The 17,004-nt window shown below is 36.7% G+C and overlaps 2 protein-coding genes across 12 annotated transcripts; one reads left to right on the top strand and one right to left on the bottom strand.

Moving 5' to 3' along the window:
* Positions 1-66: 66 nt before the first annotated feature.
* On the bottom strand, positions 67-14,129 carry Vinc (vinculin). Of its 10 annotated transcripts, none has more exons than XM_089862451.1 (17): positions 13,991-14,129; positions 10,181-10,606; positions 9,786-10,100; positions 8,995-9,715; positions 8,605-8,931; positions 8,346-8,543; positions 8,153-8,244; positions 7,961-8,063; positions 5,264-5,401; positions 4,981-5,106; positions 4,328-4,435; positions 3,440-3,567; positions 3,131-3,370; positions 2,963-3,053; positions 2,804-2,842; positions 1,566-1,722; positions 67-1,164 (listed from the first exon to the last, which is right to left on the bottom strand). In XM_089862451.1, the coding sequence occupies exons 2-17, from the start codon at positions 10,556-10,558 to the stop codon at positions 1,146-1,148; spliced, it is 3,180 nt and encodes a 1,059-aa protein (XP_089718577.1). In that variant the 5' UTR covers positions 10,559-10,606; positions 13,991-14,129; the 3' UTR covers positions 67-1,145. The 10 variants fall into 10 exon arrangements, with proteins under 10 accessions (XP_089718577.1, XP_089718572.1, XP_089718574.1 ...); XM_089862446.1 differs by lacking the exon at positions 13,991-14,129 and adding an exon at positions 11,562-12,798; XM_089862448.1 differs by lacking the exons at positions 2,804-2,842; positions 13,991-14,129 and adding exons at positions 2,014-2,031; positions 11,562-12,797.
* On the top strand, positions 12,962-15,522 carry Dbct (Dihydrolipoamide branched chain transacylase E2). Of its 2 annotated transcripts, none has more exons than XM_089862473.1 (9): positions 12,962-13,355; positions 13,425-13,500; positions 13,582-13,657; positions 13,745-13,938; positions 14,018-14,157; positions 14,230-14,622; positions 14,691-14,768; positions 14,841-15,032; positions 15,107-15,522. In XM_089862473.1, exons 1-9 carry the CDS (start codon positions 13,287-13,289, stop codon positions 15,344-15,346), a joined length of 1,458 nt encoding a protein of 485 aa, XP_089718599.1. In that variant the 5' UTR covers positions 12,962-13,286; the 3' UTR covers positions 15,347-15,522. The 2 variants fall into 2 exon arrangements, with proteins under 2 accessions (XP_089718599.1, XP_089718600.1); XM_089862474.1 differs by having other exon boundaries at positions 13,221-13,355; positions 13,745-13,929.
* The last annotated feature ends 1,482 nt before the right edge of the window (positions 15,523-17,004 follow it).

Consider the following 17,004-nt stretch of genomic DNA (forward strand, 5'->3'; position numbering starts at 1 on the left):
TTAAATCTGGCATCCCTGGCGCGAAGTTGATCCACAAACGATAATATAACCAGATATCCTTTAAAATTATTTTTGTTATTCAAACATTTTATTGCTAGCTTTTACAAACATAACTCAAATACAATATTTATATTATTTAGACGTCTAAATCTAAAGCAAAGTCAACGCGCTCAACTAATAACTTCATTTTCGTTTTAAAAACAATTTTTTTAAGAATTAAAATTTACGATATTATTTATTAATTGGTTTTTTTAAGTCCCCCACAATTATTTATTTAAAACACATTTTAAGTCTTCATTATTACGAGATGCAAAGCGCATTATAAAAAATAGTAGTTATTCGTAAAATGATTTTAGGCCTAAGAAATGGTTTGTTACTATTACTAATTTTTTTTTTGTTCGGTGATATGGTACAAACATTTACCAGGATTTTAAATCAATGGGGTCAATAAACTACCGCTACCCGATAATAATATGGTTTGGATTGGGTTGTAAAATGTTTGGAAGACTGAACACCATAAAATTAAAACCTATTTTGTTGTTTTAATTAAGGACTCCCCGAGCTTTATACCGAGATAACAATGTTAAGGCATTACCTTTTTTAAAAAAAGAAAATAAAAATTTCAAACAACAAACGCTATAGTTAATTAATTTAAAGGGTTGTATATTAAAGTTAATTTATAATAATTATTATTTGAATATAGTAGTTAATACTGAAGATAATATGGGCGTATATATCAGGGTATATATGGTATACATCTATTTTTTTTTTCGTAACATTGTTGTTAAGCCTTTTATTAATTGATGTTTGCAATACACCAATTAAAACAAATCTATCTAATTTGGCAGAATTAAAATAATTAATAAACAGAAAAATTCGCTGTTAAATTAGGCTAATGGATTCTAGGAACGAACATCGTGTTAAAACACGGATTAATATTATTATTAAAGATGATCGTATAAGCTTATATATAAAAAAGGCACTTTGGGCTGTTAATTAAAAATAAACTTACGCGATATTGCTAACCCCCACATTACTAACTTTTAATGACGTTAATTAATTAATTTTTTTCATATCTATCCACGTGTACGCGCTGATATCAATTTTCTCCAAGGTTTTTTTCATTCATTAATATAGCTGCCTTGTTATTGCATGAACGAAAAGCTATTCAAATTATTAGGCCTATATTAATTAAGTTCATCATAGAAATTGGTGGCAGTTATCAATAGCTATTAATATCAAGAAGTGATATCTAGTTTATTAGGGAGAAGCCGGCACCTCCTTTTACGCCCCCCCCCCCGTTGTATTTTGAAAGGGGGACTGCAGGACTATGGCGCGCGAATACTCGGGCATCTTATACCTTCTCCCTAATAAATTAGATATCACTTCTTGTTAATATATTATATTAAAAACGACGTTCATTTTTCGAACTTCGCGTTTTCTTTCGAAAACAAAACAAAGAAACCAAAGCTTTTCTCTTTTTTACGTCTCGTAAGATGTAAACATCGCGGAAAGAAATTAAGAAAGATATAGAGAAGAAAATAATAAATGTTTAATATTGATACCACGGTTGTTTACGAATCCAGCGAAGATGAATTCCAGAATCAGTGCGAATTTTGATGGAGGCGGCTTCGCAAGCGCGAACAGTTTCCTTAACAGACTGCATTAGATTTTGGGCGTTACCTACGAGCATATCAGTCGCTTCTTGATCCTCTTCAGTTCCTATTAAAATTCATTTTAAACTTATTTAAATTTTAAGCGAATTATTCCGATTTTTCTGGTTTTACACACAATTTCTCACGCAGGCATTTTACAAATTACAAAAGATCGTGTCACGTTTTTCGTGAAATTATTCATAAATAACTACCAAAACAATGTTAAATTTCGTGGGGGGAAAATGATATGAAATAGAATTTGAAGTTCGAAACACATTCCAAAATAAAAAATAGTATACGAAGCGTGTAGATATTTTTACATGTTACAGGAGAGCAGTGTTAAGATTATAATACTTACGTTTCGGGGTTTTGATAGCTGTGAAGCGATACAAAAAAGGTAAGTTTTTAGCATTGTTTTAGAGGCGAAGGAATTTTTCTAGTTTTATTTATCAGCTTAGCAGTTAATAATTAAAAAAAGATCACACCCGTGGCGTTCATGCAACCATGCTTAGCTAAGCGGTGACCACTAACCCCATTATTAAGTGAGTATACTGATATCAGGGATAGATTTAATTTTAGAGGTAAGAATGGAGAACGGTTAGTATTTACTTCTTGCACGACTCATAGACCACCCAGTATAGCGCGTACTCTCCCTCCAACACGTAACGAAAAGTTTAAATTATCTTATTGGCTCACTTAAACTACGTTTTGATGACGTTGCTGACGGGGACGGCGAAAAATACGTAACTCCCTTTTACCTCTGTCGCTATGACCCGCCCCCCCGTCTCTTCTTTCATACCCCCCTCCGTCCCGTGGAAGGGGGTCCGGGACTTTGACGCGCGCCCAGATATTACTCTGTTCTCCATTCCTACTTCTAGAATTATATCTATCCCTGCTGATATTAATGTTTTTGGGCAGGAAAATTGAAAACAGCGCCTATCCGGACCCGGCCTCGTTTTCCCTGCCAATTGTATTATTACGCCTTAGATTTACAAAAACAAAACCCCTTGGAACTTATTGACTAAAAACGCTACGTATCTAGTGTGCAAATATTGAACCATGCACCACAAAACGATTGTTTTAAAGTCTCCTAAAAATAAATAACACGACAGCCACAAATGGCAGTACTATATCATCATCATATTTACCGCATATGATTTCACCACCATCGGGCATAGTGATGGGAGCTGTAATAAAATTACCCCTCAGACTTTCTCTCGGAAAATATGGAATCAAACCCTCAAAATTTAACTCCTGCGATAGATAGCCCTCCCTTATTTCCCAGAAAGAAAGAAACGACAACGTACCCTGAGCGCCCAACATGGTGGCCTTAACAGTTGACAAAATGCGCAACTGAGTACCAATTGTTGGAATTCTTTCGCAGACTTGCAAAATGTTCTATTTTGTTTGCGACGAAGAAACGTAATTAAACAAGTACCAGTTGAAATAATAGGTACTTATCACGCGCCGCTTACCGTTCTCATTCTCTTGTCAGTACACATTCTGGCCAATTCCTTGGCTAACCTGGTGACTTCTTCGCTGGCTTCCGCGATGGCTTTAGCGCAAGCGATCAAGTCCCTCTTGGACCCGCCCTCTCCTCTGACCAGTTGACTGAGTCGGGCCATGAGTAAAGCCATTTTCTTGGCGGCAGCGATGATTTCGTTGTCTTTACTAGACCATTGGCGAACTTCTTGATGAAGGCCGTGGGCAGCCATCTGAAGATATAAGATACGCCTTCCGACTTTAGACGCGCGTTTCAAAATAGGTCATGGTGGTCACCGTACCATTATAGGTTGATTGGGCTGAGGAGCTGGAAAAGACGCTTCGAACTCATCGTCAGTTTCAGCCGGAGGTGGAGGTCGGGGTGGCGGGACTTCCATACCGGGTAATGGGGGTCTGGGAGGTGGGACATCTAGATGAACATTAAACCCAAAGAATGAGTTGAAACCTAAAAACTACCGATCAATGTCTCTTCCGCAATTCGCAACTTAAAATGAATACACACGTACGGATATCAAACCCACAACATTCCTTCAATAATTATAAAATTCATCATACGAATTAAGTGGTGCAATATTGTCATGCAACACTGAAGGGTATTTATGGTAAAGGGTATTTATGGGTCAGTGAATTTTCCCAAATTGGTCCGCGGGGTCTAAATGATTCAGTTTGACCAGGAGTTCATAATAACCCGACATATGCAGCCGCGATTCGTTTCAAATCACTAAACCATACAACGAAAGCTTATTGTCCATCCATACTTCATGGTGTTTTTTTAACCATAAATGTTTCTGGACGTTTTTCCAAAATTAAAATGAATTGCGTGTCGATTTTCGTACTTATAATAAATATATAAACAAATCCGTGAAGTAGAGAGTGAAACTGTATATTTTTAAACAAAATACGTGCAACAACATAAATAAATTTGCATATATTGAACATTTTTACTATGCCACGTACGTTTTTACCATAAACCAGCGTATAATTTTAAATTTTGTGTAGGTTGGAATAATTGTGCGAAAATTATAAAGAAAAGGAATAAAAATGTACACTGAGAAACCCAACCAAAATACGTCATAAGTTCGTATTTCTCCATGCGAAAATATATTTAGATGCTAAATGTACTTATGGCTTATCGAAGAAAAGGGGCCGGTAATTGCGGGTACTTTTACCTTGATTAGTGGTTACGTGATAGGAATTTACGGAAGGGTATTCTTCTCTCGATTCGAATTGACCATTTTGCGCTCCAACCTCCTGAATGAGGAGGTCGGCCGTATCACCTACATTGCGAAAGTTGCGTTATACAAAAACACTGTACCCTAACACCCAAAGCTCAGTATTTGAAATAAAGAAAGAAAAAAGAGGAAAAATAAGCTAGACGATAATCATTTTAATTTTAATTAAATTAAAAAGACTCGCGGCAAAATAAATTAATGCGAAAGCTAAACGAGATAACTTAAATAGAGAGCTTTCAGTTGGAGGAGGAGCTGAGTCTCGTGACATAATTTACGCTGCCATATTGGTGGGTTTAAAACAGGAATGAAGCTGCATTAGACCACCCAATATGGCTACCAGAACAGCGGTAAGACTTGGGAGGGTGTGACGTACTACTATCCCATCTGAAAGCTCTCTATATGCCTGAATAGAATTTAAACTTGGATTCAAAGAACGCGTCCTCACTTCTTGGCAATTTTGTAGTATTTGTACTTTGAGGTAATTCTAACTAGGAATCGATGGGGGCTTTCAACTTCTAACTAGGAAGTTCCCAATAATTGAATCCAAGCTTGATAAAGTGTTAATATAGAAAAAAGTTTTGTTTTAGTACCTCTGGCCCATTCGGGGAGAGGCGAGACTGAGCGATCGGGCGGTATTGGCGAAGTAGAAAGCAAATGGGAAGGAGGAATTGGGGAGCGAGAGTTAGGGTAAGGCTGCTGACGTACAGTGGGTCCCACTATATAGAAAACACAACCCGGTTAGGCAATAGCGTTTGGCCAAAATATTTTTAAAAAAACCCCAAAAATATCGGCTTATATACGAATTTTTGGTATTTTTCTTTTATTTAATTTAAAGTCGATTTGTTTATTGAGTGGCGCAAAAAAAAGTAGTACCTTTATCGGTAAAAAAGTGATACTGAACGGAAGGAGGCAGTTCAATATCGGGAGATTGATCGGATTTGCCATTTTGACTAGTAAGATTAGCGCCAGTTTCGGGTGCTTTATCTGGTGCTTTTTCAGACTTTTCTGAAACTAGAGACACCATGGGAAAACCAAGAGAGAGAGAGAGAGAGAGAAAAAAAAAATTAAGATATTGAAAACAGAAAAGAATTTTGATCCCAAAGCATTAAGCGGTAAAAGCTCCACTCGCGGCATCGAAAAATTTGTTTTTAAACTATCGGGAAATCTCAATCAACACTTGGATCACTCTTCCAAAGCAAAGATCCGTTCCGTGGATAGGAATTAAGGGGGAAAGGGAATCCTGTTTTTAAAAAATTATGGTATGGGTGGAATCTCTATTTTCAGGGTTCATACAACTTTTGGAAAACAAATTTCCCTGAGATTTCCAGGTTTTTCCCCATATACTTCCCTGAATTTTCCAGCTTTTTCCCGTATATGGAGTATCCTATGGAGCAAATGTTAACGAAGGAGAGGGGGTGGGGCAAATATGACTATTACATAATCAAAGGACATCCCCGTATCTCTAGTAGAACCAGAGTTATGAGCCTCCAAAGTATAGTGTAATGTTAATCCTATGGAGGGTATGTTTATGAACATTTTCCTTAATTACTCGGTCCCTGTTTGACGCAAATTCCCTGAATTTTCCCTGAGGTTTTGTGGACTATTTATTTCCCTAATTTTTCCAGGTTTGTATGAACCCTGCTATTTTCACTCTCAAACTAGACTAGCGGAAGGTCAATCAGTGTAGGTGGATTTGTTTATAATGAAAAAAAGCAAACAAAAGACCGCGATAAAGCCTTTGAGTATTTTTTTTTTGGAGCTTTCGAAGCTTGGAAGTCCTAAGAAAAGTTTACAAGTTTAATTTACGCGCGATGTAACGTACGGACGGAAAAGTGTACGTCCTTAAAAATAGGATGGTTTCTGAATCAATGCCAGGAATAACAAATTAAAAGGTAACAAAACGTTCCCAGGATATATTTATGTTTATATATATAAAAATATCTCTGAAAAGGGGGTGTGGCCGAGGGGTCGGACGTTCGGCATTTTAGTGTACGGGATTTTGAGATTTCAAGATTTTGACAAACATTTTGAGATTTTGCCCCAGATTTTGAGATTCTGACTCAGATTTTAGAAATCTGGAAATCTAGTCCAAGATTTTAAGATTTCGGGATTTTAAAGGAGATTTTCAGATTTTGAACGCGATTTTCAGATTTCGAAGAAGATTTCGGGATTTTGTTCAGGATTTTCAGATTTTGAAGGAGATTTCGGGCTTTGGAACAAGATTTTCAGATTTTGAGGAGATTTTCAGATTTTGAGGAGATTTTCAGATTTTGAGGAGATTTTCGGATTTTGAGGAGATTTTCGGATTTTGAGGAGATTTTCGGATTTTGAGGAGATTTTCGGATTTTGAGGAGATTTTCGGATTTCGAGGAGATTTTCTGATTTTGATATTTTAGGTTAAGATTTCGGGATTTCTAGATTTTAATGTGAGATTTCGGGATTTTAGGTGAAGATTTCGGGATTTTCAGATTTTAAAATAGGGATTTTGGGATTTCTAGATTTTGACGTGAGATTTTAAAATTTTCTAGATTTTGACGTGAGATTTTAAAATTTTCAGATTTTGACGTGAGATTTTAAAATTTTCAGATTTTGACGTGAGATTTTAAAATTTTCAGATTTTGACGTGAGATTTTAAAATTTTCAGATTTTGACGTGAGATTTTAAAATTTTCAGATTTTGACGTGAGATTTTAAAATTTTCAGATTTTGACGTGAGATTTTAAAATTTTCAGATTTTGACGTTAGATTTCGGGATTTCGAGATTTTCGAGAGAGATTTTAAACAGATTTCAAACGAAGTGTACAGGATTTTGACAAACGTCCGACCCCTCGGGTGTGGCGTAATAGGATTTTTTTTTATTTCATTACGTGGTTTAAAATTAATTAATCAAATCGATTAATATTATAGTTAAATGGCGACTTTAATTAAAGGCATAGTGACAAAATTTAAAAAACGAAAAGTCACTACACTTTAAATTGATTAATTTAATACTACGTAAAAAGAAAACGTTTTTAAAAATAAAATACCATGCTGTTATATTCAACTTAAACCCAGCGATTAACTTAATTAAATTAATTGAAATTAAATTAATAAACACTGTGAATGGAATTAAAAAATTACCAGTCAGTCAGTGAGTGCCGTTGCGATTCAACAAGACAATTGGTCAGTGGGGGGGGGGTAGTAATTTGATTTAATCTCACACGACACGACACAACGTAGTCGTGCTTAATAAAGGAAACAAAACTACCTCGATGAGGTCGAGGGCGTTCGAGTTGTTCAAAGATAGAATTAAAATCCACATTAAATATCTCACTGAAATCAGGGATTTCCTGAACGGGTGGTGGTGGGCGTGGCTTGGCTAAATGTAAAACGATATAAACAACAACCCCTTGTCCATAATCCCGAATCCAATAGTTTAGTTTAAGTAATTAAACCCCGAGTCCGAGTCCGAGTCCAAATAATTAAAAATAAACCGCTTCCCAGTTTGAACTTAAGTTTCCCCAAGAATTGATTTGATTTGATTTAATTGTACAATTAATTAAACACGAAACAATTAAAATGTTCATCTCACCGTTAAGTTGAAGGTTACTCATATCTGGTGGTGGGGGAATTTCCGGAGGTTCTTCAGGAGCGACAGTCACGGCATAACGGACTTGACCAACGGCGCTAATTAACTGCGAAAATAATTATAATTGATTTATTTAATTAATTACCTTTCATCTTGATTGACGTAAATAAAATAAGGCGTTGATGGAAAACGTACCGCTTTATTACTCTCTCTCCAACGCGAAATTGCAACCTGATCAGAGATATTCATGGTGACACCTTTCGCGTCTTGCAACATAGGTTTGACGCCTGCGTAATTTGATATCAATTAATATCAAAGTTCGAATCCGCGATTGCGGTAAGGTTAAAGTTCAACTGAAAGGGAATTAAGTAAACGAGAAAGAACATACTGGATTGTAATTGATCGGAAGCCATATTAACTCTCTCGATAAAATGAGGGTCTTCCGAGTTTTCAGACTCTTGTTTGGCAACCATCAAAACTCGATTGGCCAATCTAGCGATGGTTGAGGTATTGTCAACCATGTTTTGAGGGTTTTTCAAGGTTATCGCGTTCTCGCAATGCCCAGTGTGCTTCACGATATTATCCTCTGTTGTAATAAATTAATATTAAAGTTTAAGGGCCCATGACGGACGATTAAACGTCCTTACCAGAGGATTTAATGAAATTGGGAGTGTCTATGGCTTCATCAACCAAGAATCTCATCTTTTGGAGACTCTCGGTGTATTGTTTCATCAAATTCTCAAAGTGTTCGTCGGCAGCCTTGTTTTCGGGATAATCTAGTCTAATTCTTCCCGCGTTTCTCAACTGAGGAGTCAGACTTTCAACTTGATTGGCCGATGCCAATAAAGCTTCGGCCAATTTTTTATTGGCAGTGCCACCTTTCGCGACGTTTCTAGCGGTAGAAGCCACTCTTTGAGAGAATCTCATCAAATTCTGAGCTTTTTCTTGGAAACTACTTTCCCTATTTGGCACACCTGTAAATAGTACCCTAGGTTTACCCACGACGCGTCCTCTACTTAAAGCTCAAAGACCATTACCTTCGGGAGCGTAAACAGCGTCGGTAAATTGCTTGAGTGGAGTGGTAATATCTATAAAATCCTCGACGACGCGATTGACCAGGGCTCGTTGTATTTTGGTCTTGAGTTGATACAACTTTCCGGATATTTTCCTGGCAATTTCCACCGCTTGAGGACTGCTACCCAAACCCCGACGACTCAAATCCACCAACTGTCTCGAATGACCTTCAATTTCGTTGCACAGGATTTGAATCTCGGATTTTTGTTGAGGCGGACTTCCCTCGGCCAATCGACGACTCTCTTCGACAATTTGTTGAATGGCTTGTTGACCGAGTCCTTTATCATCCATGTTGGGATTGGCCAACCAGTGTTGAGCTTGTTCCAAACGTCCACCCAAAGTGTGGGCCAGTTGTTGAATTCCGCTCCTTTCAATGTTGGTGATGGCTTCGTCAATCAGTTTCAGGAGATCGCGTAACTTTGAATCAATCCCTCGGGACAGGGACCATTCTTGGCTAGTGCCTCCTTTCCCTTCTTGACGCAATTCGCACAAGGCATTGGTTAAGGCAGTCACTTCCCCGCAATTTTTGCGAATCAGGTCTCTATCTCTGGGTAAGGCTCTTTCGGCTACTCTATTAGCGTAATCCAAAATTTGTCTTATAGACTTTTCCCCAATGCCTCCAACAACGGCAGTTGGATCTTCCAACCAGTCGTGAGCGGCTTGTTGTTTGCTTCTTATAGCGTTCTAGGTACAAGCGTCACTTAGCTTTCTACATCGTCCAATTCCCCTAAACATATTCCTAATCGGGACCTACCTGAGCCCTTTTCATCACGGTGATATTATCGGCGTCCCATTCATCCTCGTCGTAGGTGGTGAGCTGAAGGACTCTAATAATCTCGTGAATTTCGTCAGTCATTCTTTGAGCTAAATAATTTCGGTTTTCGGCGGCTTCCTTGCCACCGTGACCAATAAGTTGAACGAAGATTTTCATGCTGCAAATTAGGACGGGGGCCAAAGCCTTGACCGATTCCAAACACCTAACCAATATTTCTCTATGAACTTGATGCGTCAATTCTTTTTCTCTGGCATCAACGTCACGAGACACTTTGGTAAGGCATGGACTAAGATCCTAATGGGTTATAATCAACCGTCAAACTCGGGTTCTCTCGAACGAATAAGGGCGGGTGGGAAACCTCGGAATTAACGGACCTTAACAAATTGCACCAAGTCTTCCATGGACTCGACAACTTCGGCGACGGCTAAGTAATCCAAGACTTTTTTACATTCCCTGATAATTTTTCTTACTTCCGATTCGTCAAAACATAGCAAAAGAGCGGAAGTTCCTTGTAAAATTCCCCTAGCACCTTCGATGAGTTTTTTGCGAGCGGGTTGCGAATAAGGGTCACTCTTCAAGAGATTGGAAGCTTCCTCCAATAATTTGGAGGCTTTTTCCACTCTTTGAAGAGCGGCGGGCATATCTTGACGAAGAATGGGATCTTCACTACTGTTAATGGTTTCCCTGCCAACTTTAATGAGATTCGTGACGGCAGTGCTGACCGCTTGCACTGGTCGAGAGAGATCGGGCATGGCATTGCCATCTTCAGCTTCTTCGTGTAAAATGACCAGACGGGAAACCTATATCGTGCCAATTTTTACCACCGATCAAATTTTATTGCGGTGACCATTTTATTTATTTTTTTAAAATATCACGACGCTGAAATTTATTTCGCTTCACGAATGCTATTTCATACGATTCAAAAAATTAAGTATGCCACATCAGGGTTCGGACGAATTTTTTATATTGAAAACCCCCGACTTTTCCAGCTTATCCCTGACCATTTTAAGATGTTTATCATAATTACACATGGGCCCATATTTAGCATTGCTTGAAGCATGGTTTGATATAGCAAACGAAATCCCTGACTTTTTTAGGAGAAAACTTTAAATCCCGGACTTGTCCAGGTTTCGTACGAACCCTGCGCATTTGTAGAGGAAAAGGGGGGGGGAGTAAAACCGTATAGTATCGTTCATGTATCCAAAGAAGGGCAAGTTTTTGTCAGTTATAAAATTGGAAACAAGTGTTTCATTTCTCAAGGCGAATCTTGAATGAGACGCCACCACAACATATAAAGGCAAAGAAACTGAGCAAAAAAGTTGAGGGTGAGTAAAAACCGATTCCTTTACTAGACAATCTAAATTTAGACACACCAGCAGCGGGGTTTGGGAGGTGCCAAAATGTCTGTAGATGTATTTTACACGATCCCAAGACCGTTTTCCTCTACTAACCCCAACCCTTCAAAACGCTATTGTACATTAATTAATTAATTAATTAAATTAGTCTTCGTGGCTGAACAAATTAATGGGGGCATTACGCGGAATCTTTATCATAACATAATGTAATCGCAATGTAATCAAAAAACCCACTTTACAGAAAGTGTCAAACATCTTATCAGTAAGTTGACTAATGTAGAGATCGACACACGTATTTAGATAAGTAAATTATTTCAAACCCCCTCGCCGATATTATACATTAATTAAAAGTTCAATAATTAAGTTTAGAGAGAAAGAAATAAGTGAAAAATCTTCCTACCTGTTGGGCCACAGGCTCCAAAATGCTTTCAATCGTTTTGGTGTGAAACACGGGCATTTTGCACTTTTTTTTTTAATTAAAACAATAAACGTAACGGCTAATTAACGCGCGAATTAAGAAGCCGGGCTTCTCGAATAAGGTTACCGATGCAGGAGCTGCCAAAGTTCAAAGGGTCAGCAGCACACCATACCGTATTTTACCTATATTTTTGCCGGAAAAACTACGAAGCTAAATTTCTAGGTTACTCGAAAGTGCGCGACATGACTTTAATGTGTCAAAAACTCTTCGCCTCCGTGCACTAAAATCCAGATTATCTTACAACATTGCAACGTAAGCCTACGCCCAACAAGAATGCATTGATAACCAGCGCCAGGGACAACCGAACCCGGCGGAATGGGAAGCAGAGGAGAAACGAAGGAGGAGCTTTTCCAGTTCCGGCCATGGAGGATGTACAATAAATATACTGGAGGGATAACTGATCCCAATTCCCTATAATATTATATACTACTAATACACTCCGACGTACAAAGTATACACCCTTTATTTCCGGCGGAGGCGATAAAGGGGGGATGTAAAGAGCGAGGATGCTAAAATATGACGTTTTAGGTCAATTTACGTCATCAAACCGGAGGAGAAATAGACGAAAAATTCGGGAGGGAAGATGTTTTTCTTAGAAGAAAAACTCACTCTCTAACTTCCTAGCGCTTTTTTCTCTATTAGATTCATCTTACCAGGAATTTTTTATTCGTAAAAAGAGTTAAAAAAACCCAAAAATTAAAATAGGCTTATCAACTATTGTGTAAAAATTTCATAACACCACCCACGGGTTTGCGATGGTATGGTTGTGTGGTGGTGCAAAAATTCTCCCCTCTGATTCGATAGTTCTCATTACGTAGAGCCGAGTCTCGACTTTACCTTACAAGGAAAGCGAAAACGTCTCCTTATAACCGAGCGAAAAAAAAAGAAAAAAAAAAAACGCGCTAAGACGTATAATTACGTCTGCCGTTTAGTTCTACAATTTTTCTTCTATTTAATAATCAATTAATAAACCGGTTTTAAAACAAGGTTATTATTGTAGAAATAAGCGTAAATAATGACCCTAGATACATATCAATGTAAATAATTATTAATTTATTTGAAATTTATCAAGCCATATAAGACTCTTTCCGGTATAGGAGCAGAGTTTCGCGATAAAAATGTTTATGTCATAATTTATAATAAATGAAAGAATACTAAGCCTAATCTAAAACCCTTACGCTTTTTTGATTAAATTAGTATATACATTTTAAGAACTCTTAAAAGAACGTATTCCTGGGTACTAATAGGCCTAATATATACATTTTAAGAACTTTTAAAAGAACGTATTCCTGGGTACTATGGTACTATAATATTTGGGGTCGTGAATGAAGCCCTGTTTTATGTATAAACAAAAGTTGAAATACATTTTTTGCCTAAAACAATAAAACCCCCTTGTTTCTATGACAGTTTTAATAAATTTGGCAACGTTCCCAAAAAAGGTTTTTCACAGCTGACCTAGTAAATGGACCGCTACATGTATTTATATATATATCTTATACATTTAAATTCCCGCTCTCTTATAACTCCAATAAAAAATGTCTTATAAAAATTGTACGTTTGTCTGTCCGTAAGATATACAATTTTTTTTGCCCCATTTTCTGCCCCGTCGAAACTTGTACACAGTACAGTCTTATATATTAGGCATAAATGGCGGCTCACGTTATAAATTTGACTAAATTAAACTATTACAAATTAGGTTCTATTTTAGTCAAAAAGGTTGGTAAGCCTATTATACCAAAAAATAAACTACATTTTTTTCCCTAAACACAATTAATTAATTAACAGGTGTGTAATCAAAACGCGACAGCGGTGGTAGCTATTACAGGGAGTAAAATATGGCACCAAATCCACACCACAAGCGGTTATTTAATTTAATTTAATTTACTATAATAATTACGCCGCGATTTATAGGAATTAACGCTTAGTTTTAATTATATTTTAGGGTTTAATGGAAAAGTTGAGTCATTTAAATTGTCAGATATTGGGGAAGGAATTAACGAAGTTACTCTAAAAGAATGGTATAATGACTAGCCAATTTCTATTTATTTATTTATTTATTTATTTATTCATTATAAATTAATAATTAAAGTCAATTTTATTATAAGGTATGTGAAACTAGGCGATAAAGTTAACCAATTTGATAGCATATGCGAGGTACAGAGTGACAAGGCTTCAGTCACTATAACGAGTCGATACGACGGTGTTATTAAGAAAATTTACTACGAGGAAGAAGATACGGCGAAAGTTGGTCTACCTTTAGTCGATATTGAACTAAATGACGAAGCAGATGGTATGGAAGGTGCTATATTCTCACGTACACCATTCAAATAAGCTTAAAAACTAAAACTTACCCCTTATAAATAATTGAATTCCTTCAGTCAGTAGCGATGCCACCGTTGACCAAGTCCAAGATCAAGATGCTACAATCCACGAAATAGGTTTCCAATCATTCACATCGGGGAAATTGGAAAAAGTTTTAACGGCTCCGGCTGTTAGACGGATGGCTATGGAAAATAATGTACGATAAATTAAGAATTATTTATTATTTATTTATTTAATTAATTAATTGAATAATATTTTATAACTTCAGATTAATCTGAGTCAAGTACAAGGGACCGGAAAAGACGGAAGAATATTGAAAGAAGATATTTTAAAATATTTGGAAATTAAATCTCAAACTAAACAATCAGAAACTGCTGCTGCCGTGACTCAAACTTCGGAAGCTCCGAAAGATTTAAAACCAAAATTAATCGTTAATCAAACAAAATTAGCGAAAGAAAAATTATTAGGGGAAGATAAAACTGAAGCTATAAAAGGTTTCGCTAAAGCTATGACCAGAACCATGACTAAATCACTCAGTATTCCTCATTTTGGTTACTGTGACGAAATAAATATGACGGAATTGGTTAAAATGAGACCATTACTCAAGAAATTATCCGAGAGCAAAGGAGTTAAAATATCATACATGCCATTTTTCCTAAAAGTATAATTAATTAATTAGCTAGGAAATTAATTAATTTCTAAAACACTAATTAATAATTTATAAAATAGGCAGCTTCATTATCATTAATTCAATATCCAATATTAAACTCGTCAGTTGATGAAAAATGTGAAAACATTACTTATAAAGTAATTATCATTAATTAATTTCACTAATTACTATAATTATCTAAGAAATTAATTTTAATTTTAATTGGCCAGGCTTCTCATAATATTGGGGTGGCTATGGACACTTCTAAAGGTTTAATTGTCCCTGTAATCAAAAACGTTCAAACTCTGACTCTAATTGAAATTGCCATGGAACTAAACAGATTACAAACATTGGGGTTAAAAGGTCAATTATCAACTAATGACCTAACAGGAGGAACATTCACTTTATCCAACATTGGATCAGTTAGTCTTTTAAGCTCTTAAAAAGTAATACTAAATATATTTACCAATTCTTATTATTCTTGTACGTCTTATAGATTGGTGGGACATACGCTAAAGCCGTTATCCTTCCACCTGAAGTATGTATCGGTGCCATTGGTAGGATTCAAACAGTTCCTAGGTTTGATGAAGAAGACAGGGTTGTCAAAGCTCAAATTGCTCAGATCAGTTGGTCAGCTGATCACAGGGTCATTGATGGGGCCACCATGAGTCGTTTTTCTAATCTCATGAAGGAATATTTGGAGAATCCGGCTTCCATGACTATGGACATGAAATAAATAAATAAATTTGTTAAGTGCCAATTAATTAACTCAAAACACCCAAAGTGTACAAAAAAAATATCCACCAGCATTTATGGCAATTATTTTTTATATTGTTAAAGTTTGTATTTTTCATAAGGGAATATATATATAGTTACTTTATATTTTATCAAATAAAAATCAGTTATTTTCAATACTGGACTCCTGATTTTACTAAACATTAAACCTAATTCACTGACACCTTAAGCCTAACTTAGAAATAACTTCAAAATTTAAATAATTACCATAATTCCACGACTTTATTTATCAATTAACATAATTTGAATGATCCCTGATGGCGTATGCATTTCTGAGACAAAGACATAAATAGACCCCCAGCTGAGGCAGAGGCAGACGTCGCGTTGCTAGGCAACGGAAAACGCTAAAACGCCGCGCTGCCTGATAAAACCCTGGCAGATGATTGGTTACAAAATATTAACAGAAAAAAAGCCCGCCAACTTTTGAACTACGATAAAAATATTTTCAGAGATGAAGGAATCCAACTTAAAAGCTATTATACCGGCATTAAATATGATAATTTTATAACGTTTTTATAGAAAAGGCGCCAAGAAATGGGTCGTAAAAGTAAATCTGGGTCAGTAAGGTTAAATTTGGGGCGTTGTGAACAGGTAATTCGCAGTCTAAGGTATAGATTTGTATCGCTTGCCTTACGCAGAAGAAATAAACCCTAGCCACCCCTTTTCACTCGTGACTCCAACGAGGGACCATAGAAATTCAATACTTCCGAAGCGAAAAACTGAGAAATGCCTCGAGTAAGTTAGAGCCCGACACGGAAACTTCCGAATAAGTCACGTGTCATTTTCGCGTAGTTCTCACGCTCCGACGAAGCTAGCAACGTAGTTTGATTGGTCAAATGAGTAACTCGGTAATGACCAACTGTAACTGGATAAAGGCGACCTCTGGCTCTAGCGCCCTACTTTGTGACTATACGCTAAAAAAAACAACGGGCTCCTTGTAGTTTGACGTTTCCCTTTGCCGAAAGAGACGCGACTACTCGGGGTGCTTCCAAATGACACACAAGCAAACCAAGCCAACAAACGTACAAGAGCGACGCAAACATACTCTCCAATACCAACCACGAATTAATGGACTTTGTTAGTAACGCGGAAAAATCAACTGGTATCAAGTTCTAAAAACAAAAGGTAGGAATATCAGATCAATTTCTTTCGACACTCGCGTTGCTACGAAAACCTTTTTCCACTCATTGCATAAACAAACAGCCATAATGTTCTCGGTAGTTTAGGATATGTTAAACGCACCCTAGCGTTTGTTAATACGCGAAAAACCATTTAAACGTCACTTGGAAATATGTCTAACACCAAAAGAATGTTTATTTCATCTCTTAAAAGTATTTTAATCGTAAAAGCTTCAAATAATTGACAGGAGAATTAAAATAATCATGAATTTTAGTTTCTCCTGTAAAACGTTGCGTCCCCTTTGAATGAATGAATGAATGAATTAATATTAATTTCCTTTCCATTACTACACAAACAAACTGTTCTTAGAGCGGGGAGGAACAATATATGAAAGTTATTTACAAATGGAATATGTACTGCACCGGGATTCACGGGAAGCCATCATACAGGCGCAAGCATCCCCGGGTTAATCCTACGAGC

The sequence above is a fragment of the Phalangium opilio genome, unplaced genomic scaffold, assembly GCF_054372755.1.
Source record: "Phalangium opilio isolate 3A_F unplaced genomic scaffold, DU_Popi_V2 ptg000540l_1, whole genome shotgun sequence".
NCBI lineage: Eukaryota > Metazoa > Arthropoda > Arachnida > Opiliones > Phalangiidae > Phalangium > Phalangium opilio.

What these genes read in the sequence shown, in the direction of transcription:
- Vinc (XM_089862446.1), bottom strand. Translation starts at nt 11,618, where the DNA reads ATGCCCGTGTTTCACACCAAAACGATTGAAAGCATTTTGGAGCCTGTG. An exon ending in CGCTGTTTACGCTCCCGAAG is followed by an intron (nt 8,932 to 8,994) that starts GTAATGGTCTTT and finishes TACTATTTACAG; the next exon opens with GTGTGCCAAATAGGGAAAGT. An exon ending in TCTCCCCGAATGGGCCAGAG is followed by an intron (nt 4,436 to 4,980) that starts GTACTAAAACAA and finishes TTCGCAATGTAG; the next exon opens with GTGATACGGCCGACCTCCTC.
- Dbct (XM_089862473.1), top strand. Translation starts at nt 13,287, where the DNA reads ATGGCGGCTCACGTTATAAATTTGACTAAATTAAACTATTACAAATTA. An exon ending in GTTCTATTTTAGTCAAAAAG is followed by an intron (nt 13,356 to 13,424) that starts GTTGGTAAGCCT and finishes ATTAATTAACAG; the next exon opens with GTGTGTAATCAAAACGCGAC. An exon ending in CCAAATCCACACCACAAGCG is followed by an intron (nt 13,501 to 13,581) that starts GTTATTTAATTT and finishes ATTATATTTTAG; the next exon opens with GGTTTAATGGAAAAGTTGAG.